The sequence below is a fragment of the Crocuta crocuta genome, unplaced genomic scaffold (genome assembly GCF_008692635.1).
Source record: "Crocuta crocuta isolate KB4526 unplaced genomic scaffold, BGI_CrCroc_1.0 scaffold133, whole genome shotgun sequence".
Taxonomy (NCBI): Eukaryota; Metazoa; Chordata; class Mammalia; order Carnivora; family Hyaenidae; genus Crocuta; species Crocuta crocuta.
Window position 1 is genome coordinate 2,972,030 of NW_027529438.1, and position 27,893 is coordinate 2,999,922.

General features: G+C 45.6%; 1 protein-coding gene across 4 annotated transcripts in view; it reads right to left on the reverse strand.

The window, feature by feature from the left end:
• UAP1 (UDP-N-acetylglucosamine pyrophosphorylase 1) overlaps window positions 1–27,893 on the reverse strand; it is a 32,573-nt gene that overhangs the window by 3,667 nt on the left and 1,013 nt on the right. For 2 of the 4 annotated variants that reach the window (XM_077760050.1, XM_077760049.1), the window contains exons 2-9: window positions 18,052–18,256; window positions 15,617–15,792; window positions 13,228–13,400; window positions 7,900–8,093; window positions 6,841–6,981; window positions 5,822–6,010; window positions 4,696–4,746; window positions 636–702 (exon numbers count right to left, since the gene is read on the reverse strand). In XM_077760050.1, the coding sequence (XP_077616176.1) occupies window positions 636–702; window positions 4,696–4,746; window positions 5,822–6,010; window positions 6,841–6,981; window positions 7,900–8,093; window positions 13,228–13,400; window positions 15,617–15,792; window positions 18,052–18,256 (1,196 nt within the window). The remainder of the gene's footprint in view (window positions 1–635; window positions 703–4,695; window positions 4,747–5,821; window positions 6,011–6,840; window positions 6,982–7,899; window positions 8,094–13,227; window positions 13,401–15,616; window positions 15,793–18,051; window positions 18,257–27,893) is intronic. The other 2 variants (XM_077760051.1, XM_077760053.1) reach the window with 2 other exon arrangements.

The window sequence follows — 27,893 nt, forward strand, 5'->3', positions numbered from 1 at the left end:
GAAAAGTGACAGGGAAGAAAGCTCCAGCACAGGGGACACAGCCAATGGCCCTGCAGTGGCGCTGCAGGGTGACAGATGGCGGCTACACCTGTGAGCACAGCGGAACGCACACACTTGTGGACTCACAAGTTGTGCACCTGAAAACAATGCGACAGCGGGTGTCAACCATATTTCAATTAAAAATACAAAGCTAGATAACTTGTCTAAAAAACAGAGCCAACTTTTCTGAAAGATCATTGCATTTCAATGTGTAAATGAAATGAACTAAATATTAAACATTCCATCTGTGGGAACTAACCCAGTCGTGGGACAGATGCAACCTCTTTTCTTACTCCCAGGATGAGCAGGGCAGAACAGTATCAGGATCCGGGCGCCCGGGCGGCTCAGTCGGTTAAGTGTCCAACTTCAACTCAGGTCATGATCTGGCGGTTTGTGAGTTCGAGCCCCGCATCGGGCTTGCTGCTGTCAGCACAGAGCCCACTTCAGATCCTCTGTCCCCCCCTCTCTCTGCACCTCCCCTACTCGGGCAATGCTCTCGATCTCAAAAATAAATAAACATTTTTCTCATTAAAAAGATAAAAACAGTATCAGAATCCTACTTTTAAAAGAATGGGAAAAAGCAAAATCAGACTTACTTCTCCAGCATAGGAGATAAGAGGAGAGATTTCACACTGAATCGGTACATCATTGGCATCCTTCAAGCTAAGGAGAAAAAGCAGACATATTAAAGGTTTTGCTTCTCAATGTCACTGCCAGAGCAAAGGTACACACCAGCCCTTTCCTCTGAGAAGCTTGCAGATAAGCGAACTCTCCCAGTTAAACAAACAGAACAGGCTCTATCCTGATGGCCACCAGATTCTCTGAGGATTAAGCTAACATGAACTTGTCATGGTCCGGAAGACACTATGCAGGGCGAGTGCCAGTAATTACCAGTGGGTCTTCAAAGCACTTCATCTATATTGTTACACATCTCTGCTAACATACAGCTCATGTTTTATCACTGCTAAGTTTTAATGTGATAGAAAAGGGGCTATATATGGAGTATATACTATGGTCCAGGCCAGCTGCTAAGTACTCAGAATCCTTCATATTTCACCTTAATCCTTGCCATGACCTTGAGAGTTAAGCATTAACAGGCACAAATATTCTAAAGCGGTGCTGTCCAAGTACACTGGCCACCAGCCGCGTGCAGCTACTGTTACTGAAACTTAAATTTTTTTAATTAACTGAAATTCTGAAATTCAGTTCCTTGGTCACAAAAACCACACTTCGAGTGCTCAGTAGCTGTGAGTGGCTAGTGATGCCCAGTCAGACGGCACAGGCGTAGAGCATTTCCTTCACTACAGAAAGACCTACTGGAGCAGCGCTGTTCTAAAGGTCAGTTATTTCCCCGTGTACATCTTCTGTGCAATCCAAACCTCCTAGGTGAGCTGAGCTATGATTTAGTCAACGTTTCAAAGTGCTTCTCTGCTACGCTGACCCAAGTCTCTTTTCGAAGAGCCGAGGCAGAATGCAACCCAAGCAAAGGCAAGGTCGGAGTCACCATTTGCTTCCTCTAGGTCACATTCTAACATACATAGCCACTCGATCCTGAGTTTCTAAGTTTCCAAAGTTTTTAATATGAAAGTCAATAAGTAGCATTTTTAACATTGCTTAAAGGCAGGAGACCTCTAGGATTCTCCACCGGAAGGATAGAGTGCACACAAAAACTAGTCTTTTACAGCCTCACACCGTAGCTCTCTTTTGTTTTCCCAAATATGTATCTGAAGCTTTGGTGGGTGGAGTCAGTAAAATCACAGGGCGATGCCCACGGTTCCTCTTCTACCAGAACCATGTGGGGGCGCCTGGGTGGCTCGGTCAGTTGAGCCTCCAACTTCAGCTCAGGTCATGATCTCACGGTCAGTGAGTTCAGGCCCTGCATCGGGCTCGCTGCTGACAGCCTGTCAGTGCAGAGCCCACTTAGGATCCTCTGTCCCCATTCTCTCTCTGCCCCTCCCCACCGGCGAGCTCACAAAAGTAAATAAATATTCAAAAGAAACAAACAGAACCATGTAGCTGGAGTTTAAGATGTTCCAGATCCTTCTCCAAATTGTCCTGCTACCTACTTTCCACTCAAACCAGTCAGCTGCACACACACGGGATTATTCCCAGTCATTCTCAACTATGGTCAAATAAAACTTCGGACTACCCAAATCATACCCATCCTCCAAGATTCGGCGCAAGCGCCAACCTTCCCTGGACCACCGTAGCCCGTAGTGACTGCTCTCATTTATGTATTTATACAAAAAAAAATTTTTTTTGATGGGTATGTGCTAGGTCACTGCCTCCTAAATAAATATGAATTAGTACTTATGCCATACATGTACTACATCAACACACACTGCCTGACGGTGTTACCTAACTGTCACACACCGTGCCGTGCCAGCAGGGCTCCTGTGTCGGCGACTGCAGTGATGGGGGCTACAAAAGCTTGCCGGCTGAATGGATACATGAGCCATGGAGGGACATGGCTGACAGACTGATGTGGAGAAAAGATGAATTAAACTATGCGGCACCCGTCTATCCAGATCTGCATCAGATTCTATCGAAGGAGCTCAAGACCTCTGGTCCCAAGCCTCCGGGGCAGCCTGGAGTCATATTAAACTCCTGGGAAAAACAACGACCCGTGCCCCGGAGAAGACACACACACCAGCCCAGTGGCAGCAGAGCCGGAGGGGGATGTGGCGTGCCGCGATCAGAAGGTGGTTTTGAACCCAACGAACACAGAGCTGACCGAAATAGAACTTCACTTCTTGTACCACAAAGACACCTCAAGAAACTATTAAAACACCTTTTAAAAATGAGAGCAGTCACTTTTAAGAAAGCTGGATGCCCAGGAGGAGGAAGGACAGAAGCTCCCCATCACCAAACGCAAAACCGCAGGCGATCGGCAACTCCCACCCGTGACAGTTGTGTCCCCCGATCTCCTGGCCAAGCGTACTTTTGGGAACTGACTGCTCCATAGGCGTTAAGATGAAAAAATGAAAGTAATGTCATTTGGTCAAAACTCTGCATCCTTGTTTCCATTCTTTCAGAGTATCTCCCAGTTGTTTCCTTTTATACATACAAAGTACTCCCTTCTCATCTCTCGCTTTCAAGTAATCTTTTTCTACTCTCTTGAGGACATCCTTTAGAGATAAGAATTTTAGCAGGAATGATTTTATTTCTAAGTCTGCGATCTCATGTGGGGCCCAACTTTGATTTCAGTTTAATTATTCTACAAATGGCTAAAATGACATCAGTGGGGAGAAAAGTACTAAATAAAAGAACTCAAACAGGAACTAATGTTTAAATCACTTTGCATCTCAACTGAGGTAGCTGATGCTGATTTCAGCTGTATCATTAAGAAACTATTTCACTTTTGAGGTTAAAAGCTGTGGCTCGGGGCACCTGGGTGGCTCAGTCAGTTCAGCCTCCGACTTCAGTGCAGGTCATGGTCTCTCAGCTCATGAGTTCGAGCCCTGAGTCAGGCTCTGTGCTGAGAGCTTCAATTTCTCTGTCTCCCTCTCTCTCTCTCTGCCCTTCTCGTGTACGTTCTCTCTCTCTCTCTAATAAATAAACATTAAAAAAAAAAAAAGCTGTGGCTCAGGGAGAAGGATATTTGGGGTCAAAAATCCATTTCTTAAATTTTAAGAACACCTTGCTTCCACGTTTTAAAAATGGTGGACAGGACAGAAAATAACAAAGCATCCGCATCCCAGTTCGTGAAGGCATGAGGGGCAGTGGTCATCTGAGGTTCCTATAAGAAACTAGCCAGACCTGTGAGTCCACTTCCTTGTCTCCGGACAAGGAGGCACCGACACCGACAGGGACTCGTCTCTGCAGGGAAAACGTGAGTGACACCAGCAGGAAAATTAAAAAAAAAAAAAACAAACATTTACAAGGATGAAAATGGCATCCCTGGGACTCTCCTTCTGAGATAACTCTCGTCTCCAGATCTTCTGCCCTGGACATGTTTCCCAAATTATCTCCAACACTTAAAACTTCAAACTAACCCTCGTCACTTTTCAAACATAGCAAGAACATCAGGCCGTCTTTTCAGCTGCAAGGATGATAGCTTTTCCAAACTCTGTCAATACCCAGATGAGAGGATCCGTGTTACTTCTAGCTAAAAATTACCTGCCCTTCAGACAAAAAGCTTATTTCTTTGGGCGCAGGACGAGAACGGACTAAAATTAACACACAGAAGGGAGCTGTCGGCACGAGACAACGTTAAAAGAACAGTCACCTCTGCGTTATTGGATACGTCAGTTGCGGTTAGCCTTTCCACGGAGAGCACATCTCCAGTTCAGTGAGACGCCTCCACGAATGTTCTTTCTCTCTAGCTAAGCCCGGGGTCTCGACTTGCTCTCCCAGCCTGTCACCTGCCCGAGACCTTACCGGCCACTAGCAGCTGTGTCACTGCAGGCTCACACGTCCACAGTCGGATTCTTTAGTAGAGCATGCTCCCCATTTCCAGCATGCACGGAGACCCTGAGTTAGTGTCATCCCGACAGACACCTGCCACCGGGTAAGCACAGGACACCCCCACCACAGCCTCGACCATCCACCCACCCCGGGCGGCCACAAGGCAGAGCGCTAAGCTACGAAGGCCAGTTAGTACGGAGGGAAGCACGGCCCCGTCACCATGCGCCGCGGGCGGGCTGGGATATTTACTTGAGATTGACAGCAGCCGTGGCGGTCTCTGACTTGCCATGTGTAGCACTGCTATGTAGGAATAAATAAGCATTAATGGGAATGGAGAACAAATCACACAGTAACAATGATGTGGAAATGCAAAACACACTCGACTGAAAGGCATGTATTTATGGTAACGTATAAATGTGGCAAAGGAAATCGGAAGAGGTAAAAAAAAAAAAAATGAACTCCACGGCCAGCGATGAAGCACGAAAGACAACCTGACACGCCACAGAGCAAACCTGTTGACGAGACAGAGCCTGATGGTGGCTCAGGGCTGCGACACAGCTCAGCCCGGCGCCTGCCCGTAAAAGCAGGGTCCCAGACCAGGCAGTTTGCGGATGTTCCAGGGGCCCCCAGAAGCGTCTAGTGCTTCTGAGGCTGCAGCCGGGGCCACTTATCCTCCAAGAACGGAAGTTACATGGCAGACTGTTCTTTACGTGAGCGAGTAAATATCAAATGATTTCGGAGGCAGTAATTCTTGGCGCCAGCTTAAAAGGGCTTTCTCTTAGACTTCAATAGCTAGAAGTGCCTTCTTTTTTTTAACTTTTAAAATCCCAAAACATTTCTAAGGTCTGAGAATCAGCGAATGCCAGTGCCATTCGCTTCGCTCCCCTTCCTGGCGCCTCCCCCAGCGACCGTGAGGGAGCCGCGGTCCGAAGAGCAGCGGGCCTGCTTCTCCCAGGTCGCACGTGGGTGGCAGGTCTCTGGCGGGGAGTGGGGGGGTGGGGGTCTCACAGATGGCACTGGGAGTGAGGCCCCGGGCACATGAGCGGCAACAACCAGCCTCTCACGCTGCGGTGCGGGGCACCCTGGCAGGCTTTGCCCATGCGGCACACTGACCGGACTCCCTCCCAACTGCCCTTCACCAAGAGTCCTACACGGACACGGTGGACGCGTGTCCAAGACGAGATTCAGAGGCGTATCCTCTTTAACGGGAAGCAAAGTGATCACTCTCTGCAGTGGGCAAAAGCGGCCCAGCTACCCACGTCAACGCTCTGCGTTCTGAAAAAAGATCTAGGACCACAACAGAGGGAGAGAAGAGAGGCCCAAGGAGACGGAGTCCAGGGAGCATCCACGCACCAGAGATCAGACACGGACTTACCGGGGAATGGCTGGGAGGCGAGAGCCGTTTTCGTCGATGAAGTGGCCCCCGGCGTTGAGGACCCAGCAGTGATGGAGGGACAGCAGGGCGTGCCGCGCGGTGGTAGGATTGTCCTTCCCGTTCTGACTGTCCGCGTTCTTGAGGGGGGAGAACTCATCTTCACGGAGCACTTCGTACACCACAAACTTCCTGCAGTGGAGCCGTACAGGAGCCCCTTTATCACAAAGTTTAAAACTGCAAACCCAGCTCTGAGCTGTCCCTACGCAGCTAAGCCCCGGCCCTCGCAACGGCCAATCTTCACCCGATTTCAGATGAACGCAGAAGGAAATCACGCCTGTCCCCAGACTAAAGCTGGAATTCTTTTCTCCAGTGCAAAATGACGAATTATTTTCACCCCAAACTGCAAAACACTTCATCTTAAGTCAGAAAGGTCGGAAATCTTAATGCAAAACCCCATCGGTATCTGTTCTGGGGGTGGGGGGTGGGGGGGAGACAAAAGAGGAGGCTTAGAAGTGCACAGGGGAAATGAAGCTTCCACAGCTAATTTGTCTTCCGCGTTTTCACCCTGGCCAAATTCTGAGCCGCACACCTCAACCTCGAACGGGATCTTTGATGGAGAGCTAGAGAATCAAAAGTCGTGTTCTCTGAAACATGTCCTCAGAGGTCAGTAGGACAGCGGCCTACACACAAACTGGGCCAATTCTCTAGCTCAACCTTTCGAGTCTCTTAGCCAAAGTAAGTGACAATTTTAACAAAATTTAACCATTTTGCAGGAGAAGCAGACGATGGACTAACTAGAGTAAAGAACACAAACTCGTGGGCGACTCAGCTGATACTGTCGGGCTGGTGGTTTTACATTAGACAATGATAATGAACCCAGACAGGACGCCCACGGTCAAAACGCCACACCTCACACACACGCTCCCGAGTGTTTGCTAAAAGCAGTGCCCTGCCTGACAGACTGAAAGGCAACATTTCAAGGCCTGTAGCCACTCTTCCTGGTGCCGCTCAAAACGTACTTTGCAAACTGGAAGATGTCAAAGACGAATTTTTCCATCTTTATTCCATTTGGTTTGTCTGGCTTAATTAACTGCCCCTGGGAATCCACGTACGGAATCTTCTTCTGAGCCACATGGTGCTGCAACTGAGGTTCATAAATACTGAGCAGGAAAAAAGAAAAAGAAAAAAAAAGAGATAATCACTTTCCAAAGTTAAAATGCCAGAAAATCTGATAATCACACGCAGGGCCAAATGCATCCGACTGTCAAAGTGAAATGCATGTGTGACGCTTGGGTTCACAGTTAAATATTAAATGGACAGAGTCCCGTTCCCCTCGTTAATTTTAAAAGAATCTAGTAACGATCTCATCGTTAAAAAACACACACCACACAGCTCCCACCGCCTCTCCCACAACTTCTGTGTCTTCCACAAAAGGTTCTGTTCTTTCTCCCCACCTTTCACAACCGAGAGCCCCCGAAGTGTGGGACGGGAAGATGAGGGTTCACGGTTACTGTGGACGAACTACCGACACAGCGACTAACAGTGGGTGGGACGGGAGAGGCTCTGGAACTGGAGTCAACACTCTCAAGTACAGCTAAGTAACTTCTCGAAAAGCAAGCCATCGTCATGAGTGTCTAAAAACTAACAGATGAAGAAGCAGGGGGCGAGGACGTCCTTCCCTTCACAGACCACCAGCCGATTAAAGTAGCTGTTATTTTATGCCTTTATCCCGGCATGCTCACTTCCACCCAGACCTGAGGCTTCTTCCTTTACTGGTTCGTAAATGCCCGTCTGGGAGCCAGCTAAACCCGTGTGGGCAGCCTTTCAAGACCACAGATGACCTGCATCTGGCACCAGAAACTGTGCTTCGGTGGATGCAGGGCGGCCAGGCTCCCACCAGCCTGTACCCTGTCATGTGGAAACGACAACGTGAGATAAATTTCCACTCGAGAAAGCTGATCCTCAGGGGAGATGAATCCCGTAGAATACGGACTTGGGCCACCTGCCCCCTTCTCAAGTGACTTAGTTCCTGATTAACGATAAAGACGACACTTCTAAAGCCCCCATCTCGCTCATACTTGACAACATCTCTCAGAAACGGTACAGTGAAGAAGTGGTTGGCAATGTTCCCCGCGTTGAACAGCAGTCGCCCGTCGGGGCTCCGTTTCTGAGCCGTGGCCAGAGAGATCTCGCTGTACTCCACCACCTGGTAGACTCCATCCACCCTGCAGACCACGCCCACTGGCTCCGTAGGGTTCGTTTTCTCCACCACCTGCCCAGAGAAAGACAGCAAGCAGGGGAAGGAATATAATCAAATGCTACGTTGGAGATTTGCCACTTGCAAAAGCCACATCTACGGTTTTGCTTGTATTGCCTTTAAGGCATTATGTCTTAAAGAAGGAATCTTTAACTGCAGACAGCCACCAACCACCTTTATGCTCTTTGATAGACTACTGTCGAATTGGAAATGCAGTAAATGGTCTCCTTCCTGCTTATCACCCAACTAAACCATTGAACAGAAATGCTGTCATACACACCGAGCCCAGAGGAAATCATACTTGGCTGGGAATCATTAAATGAGGAGTCTACTTCCCCCCAAGTACCTTATTTTAATTAATTTACCCTTAATGACACTCAACTGGACTTTGAGAATAAATGAAATAAAATTTCTTTAACACAAAAGTAAGGCATTTTGTCTCTCATTCTGTACCGCCAGTATTTCATTTGAAGATGGTGCTCCTTTTCTTTTCACTCATGAATGCAATGTGTTCCTTGTTTTTCCAGGACGCGGCGAGGAGGGAGGGGGCGCTAGGGCAGGCGGGTCGCGGGGATCTGTTCCAACTTCAATCAGAAAAACCCACCCAATATTTATCTATTTTGCATGTCAGACTTTGTCTGAAGTTGATTCTACGCTTTAAAAAAAGTTTGATCATCTATTAAGGGCTCCATGCTGGGGAAAGCTGACAGAAAGGTGTACACCAAAATCACAGGAAATGTAGATGATGTCACTGAAAAACACAACAACCCCAAAATCCTCACAGGCGATTCTGATACCTCACCACCCGAACCCAACCCACCACTGACTTAAAGTAAGTGTTCAGACGAAAACTACGAAAGAACTGCATGCGACACGCTAAATAAAATCAAGACTCAGATGAGCTGAATACCCAAGGGAAGAATCAAACAATAAAGAGCATTTAAAGACACTGCTGTCCGCCCTGTTCAACTAACCATCCAGCAGCTTCGGACTAGCTGGAAAAATCTGTCCCCAGGCTGCAAAGTCCACCCTAAGCCTATGTGACATCCTGCCAATGAAGTGAAAGCTTTTCCTCCACAATTGATTTCTTAAAATACACCCGGCCAGCGGCAGTCTCCTCCAGGCAACGAAAGCCACTCCTGAGGACTAGTTTACACAGCAATTAGAGGGATGGGCGCGGGGGTCTAGCTTGGGGAGGCAGGGCTGCAGGACGAAGATCGCTGTGTGGTTTCACTCTCCGCCACCCTAAAGGGGCACACTGTTCAGTAAAAAGGAACTTGCTCCCAAGGAAACGGACTGAACTGGGGGGAAACACACAACAAAATAATTTCATCAATCACACGCCTATTTGCAATTCTAGTCCATCAAGCCCTCACCCCTCACCCCCTCCACAGTGGGAGGGCCTCCCTAGACACGGAATTTGGAATAGAGTCCGCTCTCTCCCATTTACACACACTCACTCACTCACACACACACTTTCCAGTCACCTCTATACGCCCCTACTCCTGACCAGCCGTGGAAAACAACCTGAGCACATTCACACTTCACAGTTCCCAAGTGTTAATCTGTCAGTGGAAGATGTACCTCTACAACTCTGACCCTCTGAATATTATAAAGGTCTTGGTCACAGAAGAACACATTTGTAAACCAGAAGTCAGTCTGCATCATACAGAAAGTTATACAGTACAAAATTAAGAAGTTTGCCTGATTTTCTCCAAGGTAAATCCGGAAAAGCTTGAGTTCAAAACATCACTTCAAGCTCAAAGTTACTATAAATGTTCTACATAGTGACCTTCAATTAACAATGGTTCTGCCTAGGATGCCTGGGGGGGCTCAGTCAGTTAAGCATATGACTTCAGCTCAGGTCAGGATCTCACTGTTCGTGAGTGAACCCCACACCGGGCTCTGAGCTCACAGCTCAGAGCCTGGAGCCTGCTTTGGATTCTGTGTCTCCCTCTCTCCCTGCCCCTCCCCTGCTCACACGCTGACTTCTCTCAAAAATAAATAAAAACTAAAAAACAAACAAACAAGCGTTCCTGCCCTGTTAGCTCTGTACTTCTGCGAACCACTGCCCTAAGCCTCTTCTCAAGGCTCTCACTCCCTGAAAAATACTGAATTCCTTAATTTACAAAGACAGAAGCCTTTTAAAGAAGTAATGAAAAGAATTCTACTACCACACTATGAATAACTCCCTAATTCAGGTGTTCTTAAAAATATGTTTTGATATCTTGGTTTTTCAATTAAAATAAAAAGGGTGGGAGGGCAGATTACATAAACGGGTTCTACCATTTCTACACGTTTTTAACAAACACCAGCCTTGTCACAACTGGACTCCATCTGACTACGTATTTGCTCGCTGGGGGACTTCTGCACTAGGTGTCAGATGCAGAACGGAGCAGGAAGACTTGAGAATCCTGGAGAAGCCCCAGGTGGTGGTGTAGAGGGATGGGTTACACTCGTATCTCTGTGTGACCAGAACACTCACAAACGGAAGCACATCTACTTTCAAGTTTTTCCGGCTGTCAGCAAAAATGCAATCAATCTAAAGAGCCTGGTTTTACGATGTGAAAAAAATACTAAAACTAGGAGTTGAGAAACATGAATTCTAATCCTGTTCCTGTTAATGGGTTGAAGGACCTTGAGTCTGGAATTCAGGGTGCTCATTTCTGAGATCAAACGGGTTGACTAGATGATCTCTGAGGTTCTTTCCAGGTTCACCACTCGGATCATATAGAATTTAAATTGACTTGAAGCTCAGAGTAGTAAAATGAAAGTTTCTGTTTTAGAACGAAGAGTGACACCAAGCGGAGCGAAGTCAGAAATACAGTCTAGTTTGGTTTTTGTTTTTTTGTTTTTTGTTTTTTTAAGGCTCAGCTACTTAAAATGTCCTGTCTCTATTACAATTTAATAACCATTTACGATACAGTGCGGATACTCACAGAGTATTAGAACAGAGAGGGGTCTTAAATAACGAAACCAACTTTTCACTTTCAGAGTCTAGAAGAGTCCTACTGGCTCTACAGTTTAATCTCTCAAAACCTGCACTGGAAAATCTAAAACTTCAGCTTTTATGACTTTGCATTAGATTTACAGACCAAGGTTAAGCGAAATGACATCTTTATAACAGAAAACCTCCAACCAAGGCTATGGCATGCTTTTATAGTATGCTTTTTAAATCCAAATATTTCAAATTTATATCTAGCCTAATCTGTGTCAGAAGCCTGTATTATATGGTTTTTGCTTTGGGCAGAAAGGTCTTCCCTTCGTGTCAATATTTTTTCCTTCTAACATCTTTATGGGTTTTTTTTTATATATATATATATTTAACTTCGTAATCCATTTGAAATTGATTTCAGTATGAGCTTTGAGGGAGAGATTTTACTCTATTTTCAGCCAGTTGTCTCCTCTATTTCCCCCACCGACTTGGAAATGCTACGTGTTTATACCGAGCGTTCTTTTTTTTTTTTTTTAAGTATTTTATTTATTTCTGAGAGAGAGAGAGACAGCATGAGCAGAGGAGGGTCAGAGAGAGAGGGAGCTACAGAACGTGAAGCAGGCTCCAGGCTCTGAGCTAGCTGTCAGCACAGAGCCCGACACGGGGCTCGAACCCACGAACCGTGAGATCATGACCTGAGTTGGATGCTTAACCGACTGAGCCACCCAGGCGCCCCTATACAGAGCGTTCTTACACATACGTGGATTGATTTCTTACCATTCTATTCTGTTCCATCAACCCATCATTCTACTCTGGTTTCAATACTACATTCCTAACTATTTTTTATTTACAACCGATTTTAATACCTGGTAGACTATCTCCAACCCTCCTCCCTCCTTCTCACCTTTCCTCAGCACTTTCCTGGCCATCTTTACGTGTTTTTTCTAAACTTCATGATCATTTTGTTGAGTGTCCCCCAAACAGTCTCACTGGGACTCTGACCGAAACTGTGTTACTCTTTAACTTGGTGACAACTGATACTTTTACAGATTTCCAGAAAAACAGTATTTATATTAATATTTTTAGATCTTCTGAAGCGTTTTCATGTACTCTGTTTTTTCCTAGATACACTGCACGTTGTGTTCACTACCATAAAGGCAAGTCTCCTATATCATCACCTGGACAACTAAAACAACGTGGAGAAGAATATGGCAGGGTCAGTCCCATCACCTGGCGTTACAGACCTTCCTCATTTTCCCCTCTATCTTAATACTGGTAGGTTATGTTGGTGGCTGCTAACCAGTAACAATCTCCTTCATGGCCCTATCTGCACATTTCCATTTTAGTCAGAAGGTTATCAGAAGGTACCTTGTGAAATGCCCTGCTGAAATCTACATCTGCTCTTCCCACCACACTTCCCTTACCTCCGACTCCAGCAACTTTCTCATAGGAAGAAAGCAGGTTAATCTCATCAGAACAACTTGATATTTAAAAAAAAAGATTTAGGGGCACCTGGGTGGCTTAGTCGGTTAAGCGCCCGACTTTCGCTTAGGTCATGATCTCACGGTTCGTGGGTTCGAGCCCCGCGTCGGGCTCTGTGCTGACTGTCAGCTCAGAGCCTGGAGCCTGTTTCAGTCTATGACTCCCTCTCTCTCTGACCCTCCCCTGCTCACGCTGTCTCTCTCTCTCTCTCTCTCTCCTAGAAATAAATAAATAAATAAAAAAGAAAAAAAAAAATTTAATGTTAGCTTATTTTTGAGAGGGAGAGAGAGAAAGAGAGAGAAGGGGAGGGGCAGAGAGAGAGGGAGACAGAGAATCAGAAGCAGGCTCCAACCCACGGGACTCAAACACACAAATCAGGAGATCATGACCGGAGTTGAAGTCGGAGGCTTAACCAACAGAGCCACCCAGGCGCCCCAAATACAACTTGGTATTAATGAATCCACCCCAGGCCTAGCGATGATTGTTCACTTTTCTGGGTACAACAAACCTGGGTAACCATCCTCACACAAGCACAGAACATTATTTCTAGAATCAAATGTGGCCAATGTAAGAGAAAAAGTAGGTGGGGGAATAAATTATTTAGTTACTTGTGAGAGAGAAATGGTTCTAAAATATTCCGATCACCTTAACAATTCTAGTTTGAGTCCTGGAGTACGTACTCTGACACAGAACATCCACTTAGAGCCTCGCTGTGGCTGAGAAAGGCGTTACCTTTGCACCACAGTCTGCTCCTTTCTGGATACAGAAGCCAATGAACCGGGGGTCTGCCACTTTCACTAGGATGTTGTCGACACAGTAGACGTGAATGCTCCAAATGCCCCGTCGCTCCATGTCTTCCACAATATTCTGGGCTGCGAGGGCCCGATAAAGACCACCATTCCCGTCTGGGAAATAAGACAGCCCATTATGAGCACACCAAAACCCATTAAGAAAGTAACCCGAAATTGTTCCCCGGATTAATGCTGTCAAACTGGGGTGCCGAGCTCCAAAAAGCAGCTTTACATCACAGGGTCAAGGAGAGTATGTATCCAGAAGGAAGAATGGGGAGTGTCAAAATAGTAGACTACAGGACTCCGAAAGTAATTTAGCAGAAATATTGAAGGAATAACATTATTAATGTAGGACCAGGCAACCCAAAGACTATACTTTCCTAACTCAGCCCTTTTAAGCCTACAACACGTTGTGAAATATAAAGTATTTATCAAGTGATGATTCTTTCATAACTTTTCAAGTTTTACTAATATTTGGGATTTTTTTTATTTTTTAAATTTTTTTTTTTTAATTTTTGAGAGAGAAAGAGAGAGAGACAGAGTATGAGCAGGAGAGGGGCGGAGAGAGAGGGAGAAAGAGAGACTCAGAAACCAAAGTAGGATCCAGATTCTGAGCTGTCAGCACACAGCCCAACGTGGGGCTCAAACCCACAAAGTGAGATCGTGACCTGAGCCAAAGTCGGATGCTTAACCGACTGAGTGACCCAGGCACCCCAAGTTTTACTAATATTTGTATGTACAGGGCCACCACTAACAACTTCCCCCATATCAAAAATAAAAATACATGAGCATTTTATTTTATTTTTTTTAATTTTTAAAAATGTTTTATTTATTTCTGAGAGAGAGAGAGAGAGAGATAGCATGAGCAGGGGAGGGCCAGAGAGAGAGAGAGAGAGAGAGAGAGAGAGAGAGATACAGAATCTGAAACAGGCTCCAGGCACATGAGCATTTTATACCAAATAACTTGTTAGGAGACCAGGTTAATATGAAGTTCAGATTTAAAATAAATATAGGTAAAAGCCTATTCTTTTCCCATCTATTCACAGTGCTGCTTTACGTACTTCTTCCATTGACACCCTCAGCCTCAGCTTATAAAATTGGACAACTCTGGGGCACCTGGGTGGCTCAGTCAGTTAAGCATCCAACTTTGGCTCAGGTCACGATCTCATGGTTTGTGAGTTCGAGCCCTGCATTGGGCTCAGAGCCTGGAGCCTTCTTCAGATTCTCTCTCTCTGCCCTTCCCCCGCACTCGCTCTCTTTCTCTCTCTCTCAAAAATAAACATTAAAAAATTTTTAAATAAAATTTTTTTAATTGGACTTCACAAAAATAGAGTTAAAAATAAAGTCTTCTATAATGAAGAAGGAAAAAGAACATTAAGATGAAATAAAAGCCTGTAATGGAGACGACCACTGTTAACACTGTATTTATCTTCTTTCGGCTTTTCCTCCAAGCAAAGATTCACATACATATGAATCTGTCGACACGGTTATTTTTCTAGCTAGGCTCACAGTCAGGGTCGCTGCAGGTGTCTACACTGGCAGGGCGCTGCCAGGGTCTAGGGTCCTCCAGCACGCTGGGGTGTGCGCGCACCACCTGCACGCGTCCAGGGCGGTGGCCCCAGACATACTGAGCGTGCAGCCTCGCGCTTCCCATGGTCTCACTTAACCTCCGAATCTACCTCTCTGTGTCATTTGGGACCTCCACACAGGTGTTTTATCAGTTTGAGAATTATTACTACAGAGAAATGACGATTTAGCCTCTTACTTATTAAACAGCAAATGGCTTCCGGTCTTTCACTGTGAAAAGGAACAGAGCCACGAACCCCGCTGATGTAAATACCGGGCGAAGGTACTGCGTGCCCCGCAAGCTGGCAGAGTCATTCTCGCGGGCAGACAGCTGCAGTGTGAAAGCGTGTCCATGTCACCCCGGGGGTATTTTCAGTTTTCTTAAATTACCAAATTGTAATACAATTTTAAACATTAATTAAATATTAATTTTCTAACATCCAAATCACTGGGGCAACTGGGTGGCTTCGTTGGTTAAGCATCTGACTTTGGCTCAGGTCATGACCTCATGGTCCGTGGGTTCAAGCCCTGCATCAGGCTCTGTGCCGACAGCTCGGAGCCTGGAGCCTGCTTCTGATTCTGTGTCTCCCTCTCTCTCTGTCCCTCCCCCTGCTCATGCTCTGTCTCTCTCTCCCTCTCTCTTTCTCAAAAATGAATAAACATTAAAACATAAAATTAAAAAAAAGGAGAGAGAGGAAGACCATAACACAATGATCTCTGTTAGTACCGTTTCCAGTCGCCCTCAAGTAAGCATGCTTACACACCTGGTGCCATGGAAATCTTGTTCTTGTCTTCCAAAATAATCTTCCCATCAAAACTCATGGCAGGGAGCATTCCCTGCTGAAAAAAGATGACATTCTCTTTTTTTAAACCAAAGTACTTGTGCTTTGTGAAGAATTCCTTTGTCGATTCCATTGTTCTGCCACTGGTCATTATATACCTTGTGAGAGAAAAGCAGACCTTCTGAGACCATGTGAATCAGGGCACAGTTCAATCTTGTCTGTTTTCGAAGCTAAAAGAACTCATTGAGCACACTGCTCTTTGTTCATCCACTGCCTGGATAAGGTAGCACTAGCTGCGACCCATGAGGAACTTTTCAAGAACTTCATCAACCCCTACATATAAGACACATCTATGTAACAATATTAAACGTACCTCCCGCAACAGAAAGCCTATACCTGGCTTAAACAAACATTTTAGAATTCTGTGAAAGGTGTATTCTAAACTTAAAACTCCTATTGTAAATAAATAGGGAGAAAAGGGGAAATATATTCTAATGATCTCTTACGGTTCTTTTTACCAGAGTTTTAAAATGTAATTTGGGCTCTGCTCACCCTCCATTTAAAATCATAAAAGTGTAATTATGCTCCTTCTGTTCTCACAAAAATCCAGCCCACGCTAGTACAGCAAAGGGGGAAAAGACTCTACTCTAAAACCACAACTAGCGACTAGAGTAGCTTTTGTTTGCCCTTACTAGAATGTAAACCACACAGAAGTAGGGATTTTTGTCTGTTTTGGTTGCTGATGTATCCCCAGTACCTCAAAGGAGGTACGCACTATCTGCTGAATGAATAAATAGAGAAAATGGTATAATGTCCCGCCATACCAGGTATCTGTCTAACAAATTATCCCGGGTATTTTGAACTTTGACTGCTACAAAGAGCTGGCTAAACTGCTCTGCAACAGAAAAGCACAGAGATTCTGAGTTGTGAGGAAGAGGGAAGAAAAATCCAACATGACAGTGGGAACCAGGGCCGTAAAGAAAATATTGGCTGCTCAAAACACAGACATCCCACAAAAATCCCCGAAGGAATCAGGATGGAAAGAACAGTCTGTGGCACGCCAGTGCTCATGCTGAGAAGAGCTAGCAAAGCGGGGAAATTTACAAACGGCCTATTTTCAAAGGCCTCACAGAGCTACAGAAGCACCATGGATTGGAACTAAAATTCCAGACAGTGGGCATCTTTCAGAGGGGCTAAGGATACTCGGCTGCCTTCTCCTGGGGGTAGCTGGCTGACCTGAGATACAGGCTGGTGGCAGGAATTCCAGCCTGGACCGGGCGGAAGGACAGAAAGACCAACAGAGCTTTCGTTGGGTCACATGGGGCTAAAATAACAAGATTAGGGACCTGTGGGAGCTCAAACACACAGCTGGTTTCCCCCTCAAAATACAATTTCCAAAGCTGCTCTGGGAAAGAGATTTAAGAACTGAATCAAAAACTTTTACAAAGCAGAGCAGAATTTCCCATAGTGCCTTGGTGCTCAGGGCACCGGCAATGGCCAGGGGGAGCCCGGAAAACACAGCGTGCCAGCAGACCCTGGGACCCCAGTGGGGGCCCCAGCAGGGAAGTCAGCAGGGCTCTCAGCTGGCGTGTGTGGGAAGGGCGGGCTGTGGGGAGAGCTTGATAACCTGGTACTTGAGGACAGGAGTTTCTAGACTGTGACAACTCCGTGAGCAGAGCAGTGACTAAAAACAGATTCGTTATCATGTCATCGTGAAATTTCAGATGCCAAAGATAAGAAGAGACCTTAGATGCTGGTGGGGGAGGGCAGGAGAGACTGGGAAACAGAATGGCTGTCAACAATGGTGGAAACAGCAGAGCAATGCCTTCAAATTTCTGAGGGAAACTGATTTTCAATTAAATATTTATACATAGCAGGGCACCTGCGTGGCTCAGTCATTTAGGCCTCTGACTTCAGCTCAGGTCATGACCTTACAGTTTGTGGGTTCGAGCCCCGCGTTGGGCTCTGTGTTGACAGCTCAGAGCCTGGAGCCTGCTTTGGATTCTGTGTCTCCCTCTCTCTCTCTGTCCCTCCTTTGCTTGTGCTCGCTCGCTCTCTCTCAAAATAAATAAATAAACTTAAAAAAAAAAAAACTCTTTAAAGAAACTTACACATAGTCAAACTACCAATCAGTATCACGTTTCCACACTGAGAAAACCCAATGAACCTCCAAAAGTTCTCATTGCAGGGATCTCAAGTAGGGATGTAAAAGTCGGGGGTGAATATATATTGTGCATGAAGGCTACAGTGATCACCTATCTAGTTAAAGTACAGATTCCTTTTAGATAGTAAATCACAGCTCCTGGGAAAATCATTAGTAACAGGAAACATGCCTGCTTATGAATAAAGTATACATGTGTTTTGAATATTATAGATCGACACATGGCCACACACTCTTGTAATGATGCAGAGCTTACCACGGGATGATACATTTGTTGCCATGATATTTTTCAGCTAACTGCTGAAGCTTCAGGATGCGCTCCGCCTGAATCTGAAAGAGCGTCTTATGAGAGGGCAAACCAACGTCATACATTCCCTTGGGATATGCAACACCGAGTCTCGTCCCCTGCCCGCCAGCCAGAAGGAGAACTGCCACTTTGTTCTGAGAAATCTGGAAAAGTCCTAGAAAAGAAAACACTTGTATCACAAAACTCTATAATTCAGCATTGTACGATTACACATATAAAAAGTAGCAGCAGAGTCACCCCATTTGCCTAAGGCATAAAGAACAAGAAATGATCATCGATAACTATAACTCTCTTGTTAATAAAAACATTTCTACTATTTAAAAATTATATAACNGCCTGGGGGGCTCAGTTGGTTAAGCATCCAACTTCGTCTCAGGTCATGATCTCATGGTGCATGAGTTCGAGCCCCACATTGGGCTCTGTGCTGACAGCTCAGAGCCTGGAGCCTGCTAAGGATTCTGTGTCCCCCGCTCTCTCTCCCCCTCCCCAATTCACGCTCTGTCTCTCTCTCTCTCAAAAAATAAACATTAAAAAAATTTTTTTAATTATATAACTAAACCAAACACCAAATAATGAATAATATGCTTTAATGAGTTAATAACCCTTTTTCCGGTAACATCAGAAGGCAAAGCCCAACAGAAGTAAGGAACATTTTACAAGTACCTGACTACTTACTAGATGTGGCAAGTCAAGAAAAAAGTAGGATGAAAGAAGATACCTAGGCTTCAGGATAAATGATGATGGTACCAAATTAGCTCCAGCCTATAAATCGATCAGAAGTAAACAATTAACTCATCGACAACCATGTGAATTTACCAGATGCGCCACCATCCAGTAAACGTACAGAAAAGAAACCGTCAGCAATGCGGTTACAGTGGTCAAGGAGCCAGGCTCCGAAGCCAGGACACCTGGGTTGGAAACCTAACTCAGCTGAGAAAGTTGAGAGGCTCTGCCCGCAGAGGGGCATCAGGAGACAATGGGGTAATGGAAATGTTCTATACCTTGACCGGGGTGAAGGTTACACGAGTGTATAAATATGGTAAAAACTCCTAAAACTAGTGCATTTCATAGAATCTAATTATTTATTAATAGAATGGATTAAGATGCCTGTGCCTTTGGGTTTTTTTAAGGGCCATCTGTACCTGCTCACGAGAATGCGAAACTCAGAGTCTTTTTGTTGATGATTTAGTTCTGTTGCCTGGAAGGCTGTCAGTCTTCAACGGCTGAACACTCAGCAATAAGTAATAAGCAAACATAATGCCTGAATGAAAACAGTGTTCTCTGCACCAAAGTAATTCAAGATGGATTTAAGATCCAAATGCAAACACACGAAACTATATATGTTATTAACAACAGACGCTCTCGGTTTGGATTTAAAACAAAAAAACAAAACACAAACTCCTACCCTGCGTGGCTTATAAGGGATCTCATCATGCGAAGCCCAGACCACGTTAGCATCCGAGGCGGAGGGGCATGTGGGGAGAGGCCACAAGGAAGCTGGGTCTCTGGGAAGCTAAAAAAGCTGGAAAATGCCAGATGAGATCAAGCAATGGTTGATGGGTTTTGTTCTTATTGTCTGAAGCTCATACATTCCTTAAAATCCTCAGACCTTCTGTGAATGAAGCTTATCGCTGCCCAGAATCGCACATGGGCGGTGGTGGCCAGTGTTTATTATTATTATTATCATTAGTAGTAGTAGTAGTAGTAGTACTATTATATCCTTAGTGATACGGGTTTGTCGAATTCACCAACTTCGTGCTTTATATGTATTAACGAGGCTTTCCTAAAGCTAAAGGTATATGCTAGTATATATTGAGAACATAAAGAAATATTCTAACCAAATCCATTATAAAATCCAAACTTTCCCCAGTCCTAATTCTACAATCTACCTTCAGTAGGAAATACGTAAAATTCAAGGACATGACACAGCAATTATCCAGCTATCAAAAAACTTAAAAGCACCTTGGATATCCCCATAATTTCCACTTCTGATGTGAAGCTAACCTCAGCTACCCAAGACCTAATTTTCTCTCTTGCTTCTTTGCCCCAAACCAGAACTGTCTTTTTTTTGTTTGTTTGTTTATTTTTGAGACAGACAGAGACAGGGTGTGAACAGCAGAGGGGCAGAGAGAGAGGGAGACACAGAATCCGAAGAAGATCCAGGCTCTGAGTTGTCAGCACAGAGCCCGATACAGGGCTCAAACTCACGAACCTGAGCTGAAGTCAGATGCTTAACAGACTGAGCCCCCCAGGTGCCCCCAGAGGTGTCTTTTTATACCCTCCATGGCATTTCATTGTATCCTATCAGAGTCTGATAATAAAGATCTGGGGTAACATGAGACCCCCTAACTAGTAACCATAATGGAAGAGATGGGTCTCATTTCCCTCACTTCAGAGATAACAGGCTCAGAGAAGTGGAAGTGGCCAGGGTCACAACGCTAGCAAAGCTGAGTGAGGCTTGGAAGCTGACCCAGGCCTACTGGCCGGCACTGTGCTGTCCCCCACCCCACCCCCACCCACCCTGGTGTCTCCCTTCTCACCCAAACTCTGAACAGACACGTTACAGCGCCACAATTTTTAGGGCGTAAACTTCCCTTCCTGTCTCCTTCTCACCTTTTCTTCTCTTTTCCACTGAATTCATGAGAGCTTGTGCTTTTTTTTTTTCTTCTAACCTATCTCAACCTACCACCCCACAGGGGAGAAAAAACTGCCGGGGGGAGCCCACATTCTCCAAAATTTGCCAAACACTGACATCTCTAACCGCATCCCACATCTGCGTCCCCCCTTAAGCAAGCACCACAGCCCCCAATGTAACAAAGGCTGGGAGGGAGTGAAGGGAGCAGGGAACAAGGCGGGCAGTTTTGAAAGCGGTTTTACATTTGCTTATTCCCTGAGCTAGCAAAGAAACGATGGTTTCGAGCGAAGAAGTTCGACTCTGCTGTCATTGACCCGAAAAGCATTATTTTAATGAAATACAAGACCATAATCCCTTATGCCTACCTCCCTGGGTCAGATTTGCTTCAGGGGCCCCTGGGCGGGGGGGGGGGNTGCATCAGGCTCTGCACTGGCAGCACAGAGCCTGCTTGGGATTCTCTCTCTCCCTCTCTCTCTCTTAGATGCACGTATGCGTGCTCTCTCTCTCTCTAAAATAAACTTTATAAAAAGAAAAAAGATTTGCTTCAGAAGGCAGAACTCCTCAAAATGTAGAGAACGAAATGCAGAACACGCAAAGCACCCTATGCTGCCCCCAGCAAGTGTGAGACAGGACCCTGTCATCCCAGGAAGTGGGATAAATAAAGTTCATCAAGAGTTTCATGTCTGTTCAAGTTCGGTTTTGCTGCAAACCAGGCTTGGCACCGTTTCAGAACAGCAGATAAATGACTTTGGTCTGTCTGAAGCCTCACATACCACCGAAGGGGTCAGAATCAGAAGTATGCTTAACATCTTCCAAAAAAGTCCCAGATCCATACTGTGGACACAGAGGCCTTTGTTCTCTTTGTTCCATTCCGTTTCTGCACAGAGCACACGTGTCTTAAGTTGTTTCATTGTTAACGTGGCTCCAGTCCTCCTTTCTGATGCCCTTCTTTTATCTTCAGCCCCAAGGTCAGTTATCTCCCTCGCCCACCTTGGCCGTGGATGGTAAGCGGCTGCGCCCAGGGAGGGCCCCACGCCCCAGCTCGGGTGGCCTAACACCCACCCAACACCAGCCAGCGCCCTCCCCAGGTTCGAACCAGTTTTCACACTATCACGGTCTACACGTTTCCCTGGACGAGTTCCCTAAGCCACTGCTCAGTCCACTTCTCCGAAGTTTCCAGTTTTGCAGCTCTCACCCAGCAGCTCACAATGGCCTCATTCTTTATTCAAATAAATGCTTCCTCAGCCCCCGTCTGCCATACTTCCTTCAACGCTTTTTCCATCCGTGGACCCGATGACCCATCCGGTCACCGAGTCCGAAGAGCAACCCTGAGCTTGTGCCCGCCAGGGGCAGGGCTGCGGGGACATCTCCGTCTCGCCTCCGTGTGACCGCAGCTGTCGCGGAGAGAGACGTCACATCTACATGTGCTTGCGATGGAAAGGTTTCTGCCTTAACCTCTTGCTGCTTTTGCGTCTCGCCAAAGAGCAGACAGAGAAAGACTCGAGAACAGAAAAGCCCCCAGGGCATCCAGACCAGATGCACTTCCAGAAGGAAACGTGACTACGCGGGCTGTTAACGGATTCAGACGGTGTGTTCACAGGCCGGAGCCCCCCTCACCTCAGCTGGGTCACTGCAGTAAAGTGCAATGCTTACAAAGTGTGTAACCCATAAATCAGTACCTGTCTCACAATGACAGATGAAATACCGCTTGAAATTAAGTGGGCCAGTAAAACTCAGTAAGCTGTTCGGTCACATGCCGTAACTCTTGATTTCCATCTGTTTGTGTCACAGCCTAAACTGTACGTGCAGCACTGCACCCATGGGAAGTGTTAACCGTTAACGTATGTAACCCGTGTGACAATTAGTTAATGATAAGCTTCTATCTCCAAACTTCTTCTGCAGAAATATAGGGAGGTCAGCGTTCCTTCTACTGCAGGGCATTTAATGACTTCCCCACAGAGGGGATCTATTTGGGGCCAAATCAGAGGTTTAAAAAAAGAAAATCAAGCCTGAATGAGCAGTTTCCGGGGCTGGGGGACACCTCTCTCCTGGAGAGTCAGGGATTGTAGGCCCAACGGCCCGAGAACGTTTCCTGATAACACTGATGAGAAACAGAGTGCGCAGCAGCCTGAAACAAGTCGCACGCTTCCTGGGTAACGTCCTGCTTGGCCTGGCTCCTCTCGCGCACTCTGACTTGGGCGCGCGCCCGAAACAACGACGGCGGCTCAGGTGCGGCTCAGGTGCGTGCGAGGCATGGCACCTGCCAGAACTTTCCATCTGAGCTGTCAGCACTCCCTGGACGATGAGTCGGGTGAACAGCTATCCGACAAGGGGAGATACGGGCAGGACAGCCAAGAAAGTTACTTGAAAAGATATTTTAAGTCTTTACCTTTTTGAAACAGTGAAACTATCGCTTTAGAGATGAACGATTTCCTGAAAATGTCAAGTACAAAAAGCAGACCAATAAGGGAAATCGCTATTTGAACTAGTTTTAGGTACTGGAGGGTTATTGTGAATTTCATTAGATACAAAATAGCACTGTGAGTAGCAGGAGAATATTCCTATTCACAGAGGTAAACACTGAACTCAATAAGGGTAAAAATAACACCATGTTTGAGAGATCTGTCTTAAAGCACAACAGCAAAGAAAAAGAAACGGAGGGCTAGATGGAGCAAGAGCAGCAAAATTTGGATATTAAACTGGGTGATACATACGTGAGAGCTCATCATATTGTTTTTGTCTCTGAATATTTGTTTCAAAATACACTTGAAATTTTTCATGACAAATTCATGAGCGAGCCACAAAATTATACACAAAGCATAATCCCAATGTGTGTGTGTATATAAGAAAATACTATAAAATATTACTAGTGAGTATTTATCTCTGAATTATGGGAGGGCAGAGATTTGTATTTTTTCCTTTATAATTTTTAGTTATATTTTTCCAATTTCTCTAATATAAGCACGTGAAGGGGCACCTGGGTGGCTCAGTTGGTTAAGCGTCTGGCTTCGGGTCAGGTCCGGATCTCACGGTTCGTGGGTTCCAGCCCCGCGTCGGGCTCTGTGCTGACAGCCCAGAGCCTGGAGCCTGCTTTGGAATCTGTGTCTCCCTCTTTCTCTGCCCCTCCCCTGCTTGTGTGCTGTCTCTCTCTCTCTCAAAAATAAGCATTATAAAAAAATTTTCCAAATAAGCATGTGTTACTTTTAGTTTTTTAATGGTTACTTATTTATTTTGAGAGAAAGAAAGTGCAAAAGCTGGGGAGGGACAGAGAGAGCATCCCAAAGCAGGATCCACGCTGCCAGTGCAGAGACCGACGTGGGGCTCAATCTCACGAACCGTGGGATTACAACTTGAGACAAAATCAAGAGTCAGCCGCTTAACTGACTGAGCCCCCCACCCCAGGTCCCCCAGTATGTGTTACTTTTAGAATAAAACATATCTATGAATAATATCACTGTACTAGATTCCAGAAAATGTAGAAGGTAATGTCATGAATATATTTTTCTAAACAATCCACTTACTTTTCTACCACAGTGCTATATGGTACAGAAGCAACATTCAGATTAATTTTATAAATGTCTCACAGGCAAAAGAGGCTAATACTAGATATTAATATGTTATTATAAAATTGGAAGACTGTGCTCGGTATAAGCACACATTTCTTTGATAAAGATTTTTTTTTAATCAAGCAAATACATTTTCCCAATGTATCTTTACTAAAATGATATGTTCTCATAGAAGTTTCTAATTACTTCTCTCTCTAGATCTCAGCTTTGTAAAACAAAATTTTCAGTTACTTCTCTACATTCCATTTTCTACAAGTGGCCAGGATACCTTANATCAGTTGAGCATCTGACTTCAGCTCAGGTCATGATCTCATGGTCCGGGAGTTTGAGCCCTGCCACTGGGCTCACTGCTATCAGCTCAGCGCCTGGAGCCCACTTCAAATCCTTCGTCCCTTCCTCTCTCTGCTCCTCCCCCACTCACACGCTCTCTCTCAAAAAATGAATAAACATTAAAAAAAAGAAGAAGAATTAAATGAAAGGGGTGCTGGGCTGGCTCAGTCGGTAGAGCACGCAACCCTTTTTTTTGTTTGTTTGTTTATTTTTGAGAGTGAGAGAGAGAGAAAGAGAAAGAGAAAGAGAAAGAGAAAGAGAAAGAGAAAGAGAAAGAGAGAGAGGGAGCATGAGTGGGGCAGGAGCAGAGAACGAGAGAGACCCAGAATCCAAAGCAGCCTCCAGGCTCTGTGCTGTCAGCACAGAGCCCAACGTGGGGCTTGAACCTACGACTTGTAAGATCATGACCCGAGCCGAACTAGGACGCCTAACCGACTGAGCCACCCAGGCGCCCCTGGAGCATATGAGTCTTGATCTCAGGATTGTAAGTTCAAACCCCACATAAGTTATCTAAGTTTAGAGATAACTTAGAAATAAAATCTTAAAAAAAAAAAAAAGAATTAAATTAGAATAAGATCTCTCTTAACAGGAAGCACAGTCATCACTTATGTATTTACCCTTCAGAAATAATTTCCCACCCTAGGTGTGAAAATGTCCATTTTAATGTCAATAACCACCAGACATTCTGCAAGGCTGTACAAGGCTTTAATTTCCCCCATCCTGAGGAGGGGGAACCAGAGGGCACTATCTCTGATACAACCACCAGGATTTTCCTCCTACTTGAAATATAATAATTAAGAGTCTCCTCAAGGCAATCAATCTCTTCCTCTTGATAACTTGCAAAAACTTAACTTCGTTATGAATTTGTACACACGTGGAAGTTTCTGGCTAAGCAAATGAAGAGCGACAGAGTCTCCTTCGTCCCTACCGTTTAAACCACAAATATCGTTTCCTTCATGGTGAGCCAAAAGGAAGTTTGTTTTGTACCCTCTTGTAGTATACTTGGTTTTAAGAGTTCTAGATTTCCGAGGAAGTGAAAAGTCATACATGTAGACTAGTTCCATGGATTCCAACAAAAAGATCATAAAGAAGACTCCAATGACAAGAGGTTGTGACTGCCGTTCACAGTCCCCGTTATACAAGGTCAAAGCTTTGGCTCTCCATAGAACTTACTTCCAAGACTTCATCCGCACAAAACCACAAGAACTACAGGCAGCTGGGATACCCGAGGGTACAAAGAGCCCCCGTGTGACTTTTGTTCCGCTGTGGGAGCCCTTCGGAAACCCTGGGGTGGAGGGGAGGATTAATGAATCAGAAGTTGGTAAGGGCCAGGGATGACTACAGCCCTCCATTCAGAAGGGTCCACCAGGCAGCCACGGTGGCAGAGCCCTACTCTAAGGAGAGAGCTTAGCCACTGCCAAGCACCTTAGATCTAAAAGGCTACTTCCTAGGGAATCACCCAATTATTTCCAATATTTTATCATCTCCAACCCCTTTTACATAAAACTTCACGTAAAGATCACATATGTACAACATGTCGAAGTAGAACTGCTCTTAGTGGGGAGATGAAGGCGTTAGAGACCCAGCTGCTGAGTATCCATCCCCCTCCCACACGACCCAGTCTCCCCAGCAGTGGAGCCCCTTCCATACACAGTTTGAAACGCAGTGACTCCGCATGCCCCGAGAAAGACATGGAGAGGTATACGGAAGGTTGATAACGGCAATCATCTTTCTTTCTTGTGGGGGCAGGGGATGCCAAAGAATGAAAGACAGAACAGGGGCGCCTGGGTGGCTCAGTCGATTAAGCATCCGACTTCGGCTCAGGTCATGATCTCATGGTTCGTGGGTTCGAGCCCCACATCGGGCTCTGTGCTGACAGCTCAAAGCCTGAAGCCTGCTTTGGATCTGTGTCTCCTTCTCTCTCTGCCCCTCCTCCACTCACACTCTGTGTGTGTCTCTCTCTCAAAAATAAACATTAATAAAAATAAAAAATAAAGTGCTCCTTCCTTTGGGAAATTGTATGACTTCTCAAGAGCTAGGTCAAACATGGTTTTCCTTAGAAAGCCCTCTCTGATTTTTCTAGAAATCAAGTTCAGGGGCAAAGTATGCATGAAAACATATGGCAGGGACTAGGAACAGACCCCTCCCTGGCGTGTTGCCCTTTGAAATCCTGGTGGACAAGGGCGCCTGGGTGGTTCGGTCGGTTAAGTGTCTAACTTTAGCTAAGATCATGATCTCATGGTTCATGGGTTCAAACTCTACATCAGGCTCTGTGCTGACAGCCTAGAGCCTGCTTCAGATTCTGTGTCTCTCTCTGTCTCTGCCCCTCCCCTGCTCTCTCTCTCTCTCCCTCAAAAATAAATAAACATTTAAAAAAATTTTTTTAAATAGCAACAGTGTGGTACAAATACAGACTACAAGACTATATCTACAATATGTTTACACATCTATAAAAGTAAATATACATATAATCAAGTACTAGGTGGCAATGTGAGCAAATAAAAATAGATTTGATAAGATTTAGGGCAATTTCTCTGCAGTGTTTCTGTTATACTCATATTATTTTTTGTAATAAAGTAACATTTTTTTAAGCAGAAAGAAAAGTATGAGCCCCATCTGTTCATTCCAGAGTGGAGGAAATGAGGTCCGGATCTGACAAGGAGCATGTGCGAACACTCGGGGCCCAAGCCACGCCGTTTAGTCACGCTTACTCACACAGAGGTAGCGGCTTACACACCCACAGCTCCTAACCCCACCCGAAATGGTTTCCTTCAGCTATTCTGCCATTCCCAAAGGCATAACCAGAACTGGTTGTGGGGACAGATGTTAGGATACACTTTAGGAGAAGAACCACCGAGATGATGCAACAAACGTGTATCAACCCACGGGAAACTAACCACTGTTCCAAACGCTCTGTGACGTGCACGGGCAAGGTCACGGGCTGCTCTTCAGAAGTCTGCTGTGCCATGATGCAGACAGACACAAACAACCCGCATTGTGAGAAAGAACGGACGCAAAGTGAAACACGGACAAGGAACTCCCACGCGGCTCACTGAAGAAAAAGGCCAGGATCCAGGAAGCTTAAAGGAGGAGGACACGCTGTCCACACGGCAGAGCTACGCACGCCACACACAGCTTGGGGAGGCGGCCTTTCAAGGGGAGCTGGTGAGACGGGCACGGGGCGGGGGCGGAGGCCAGTCCAAGCTCAGGAGAAGCCTGAGCGAAGGCAGGAAAGACAGAGTTCAAGGAGAGGGAATTCT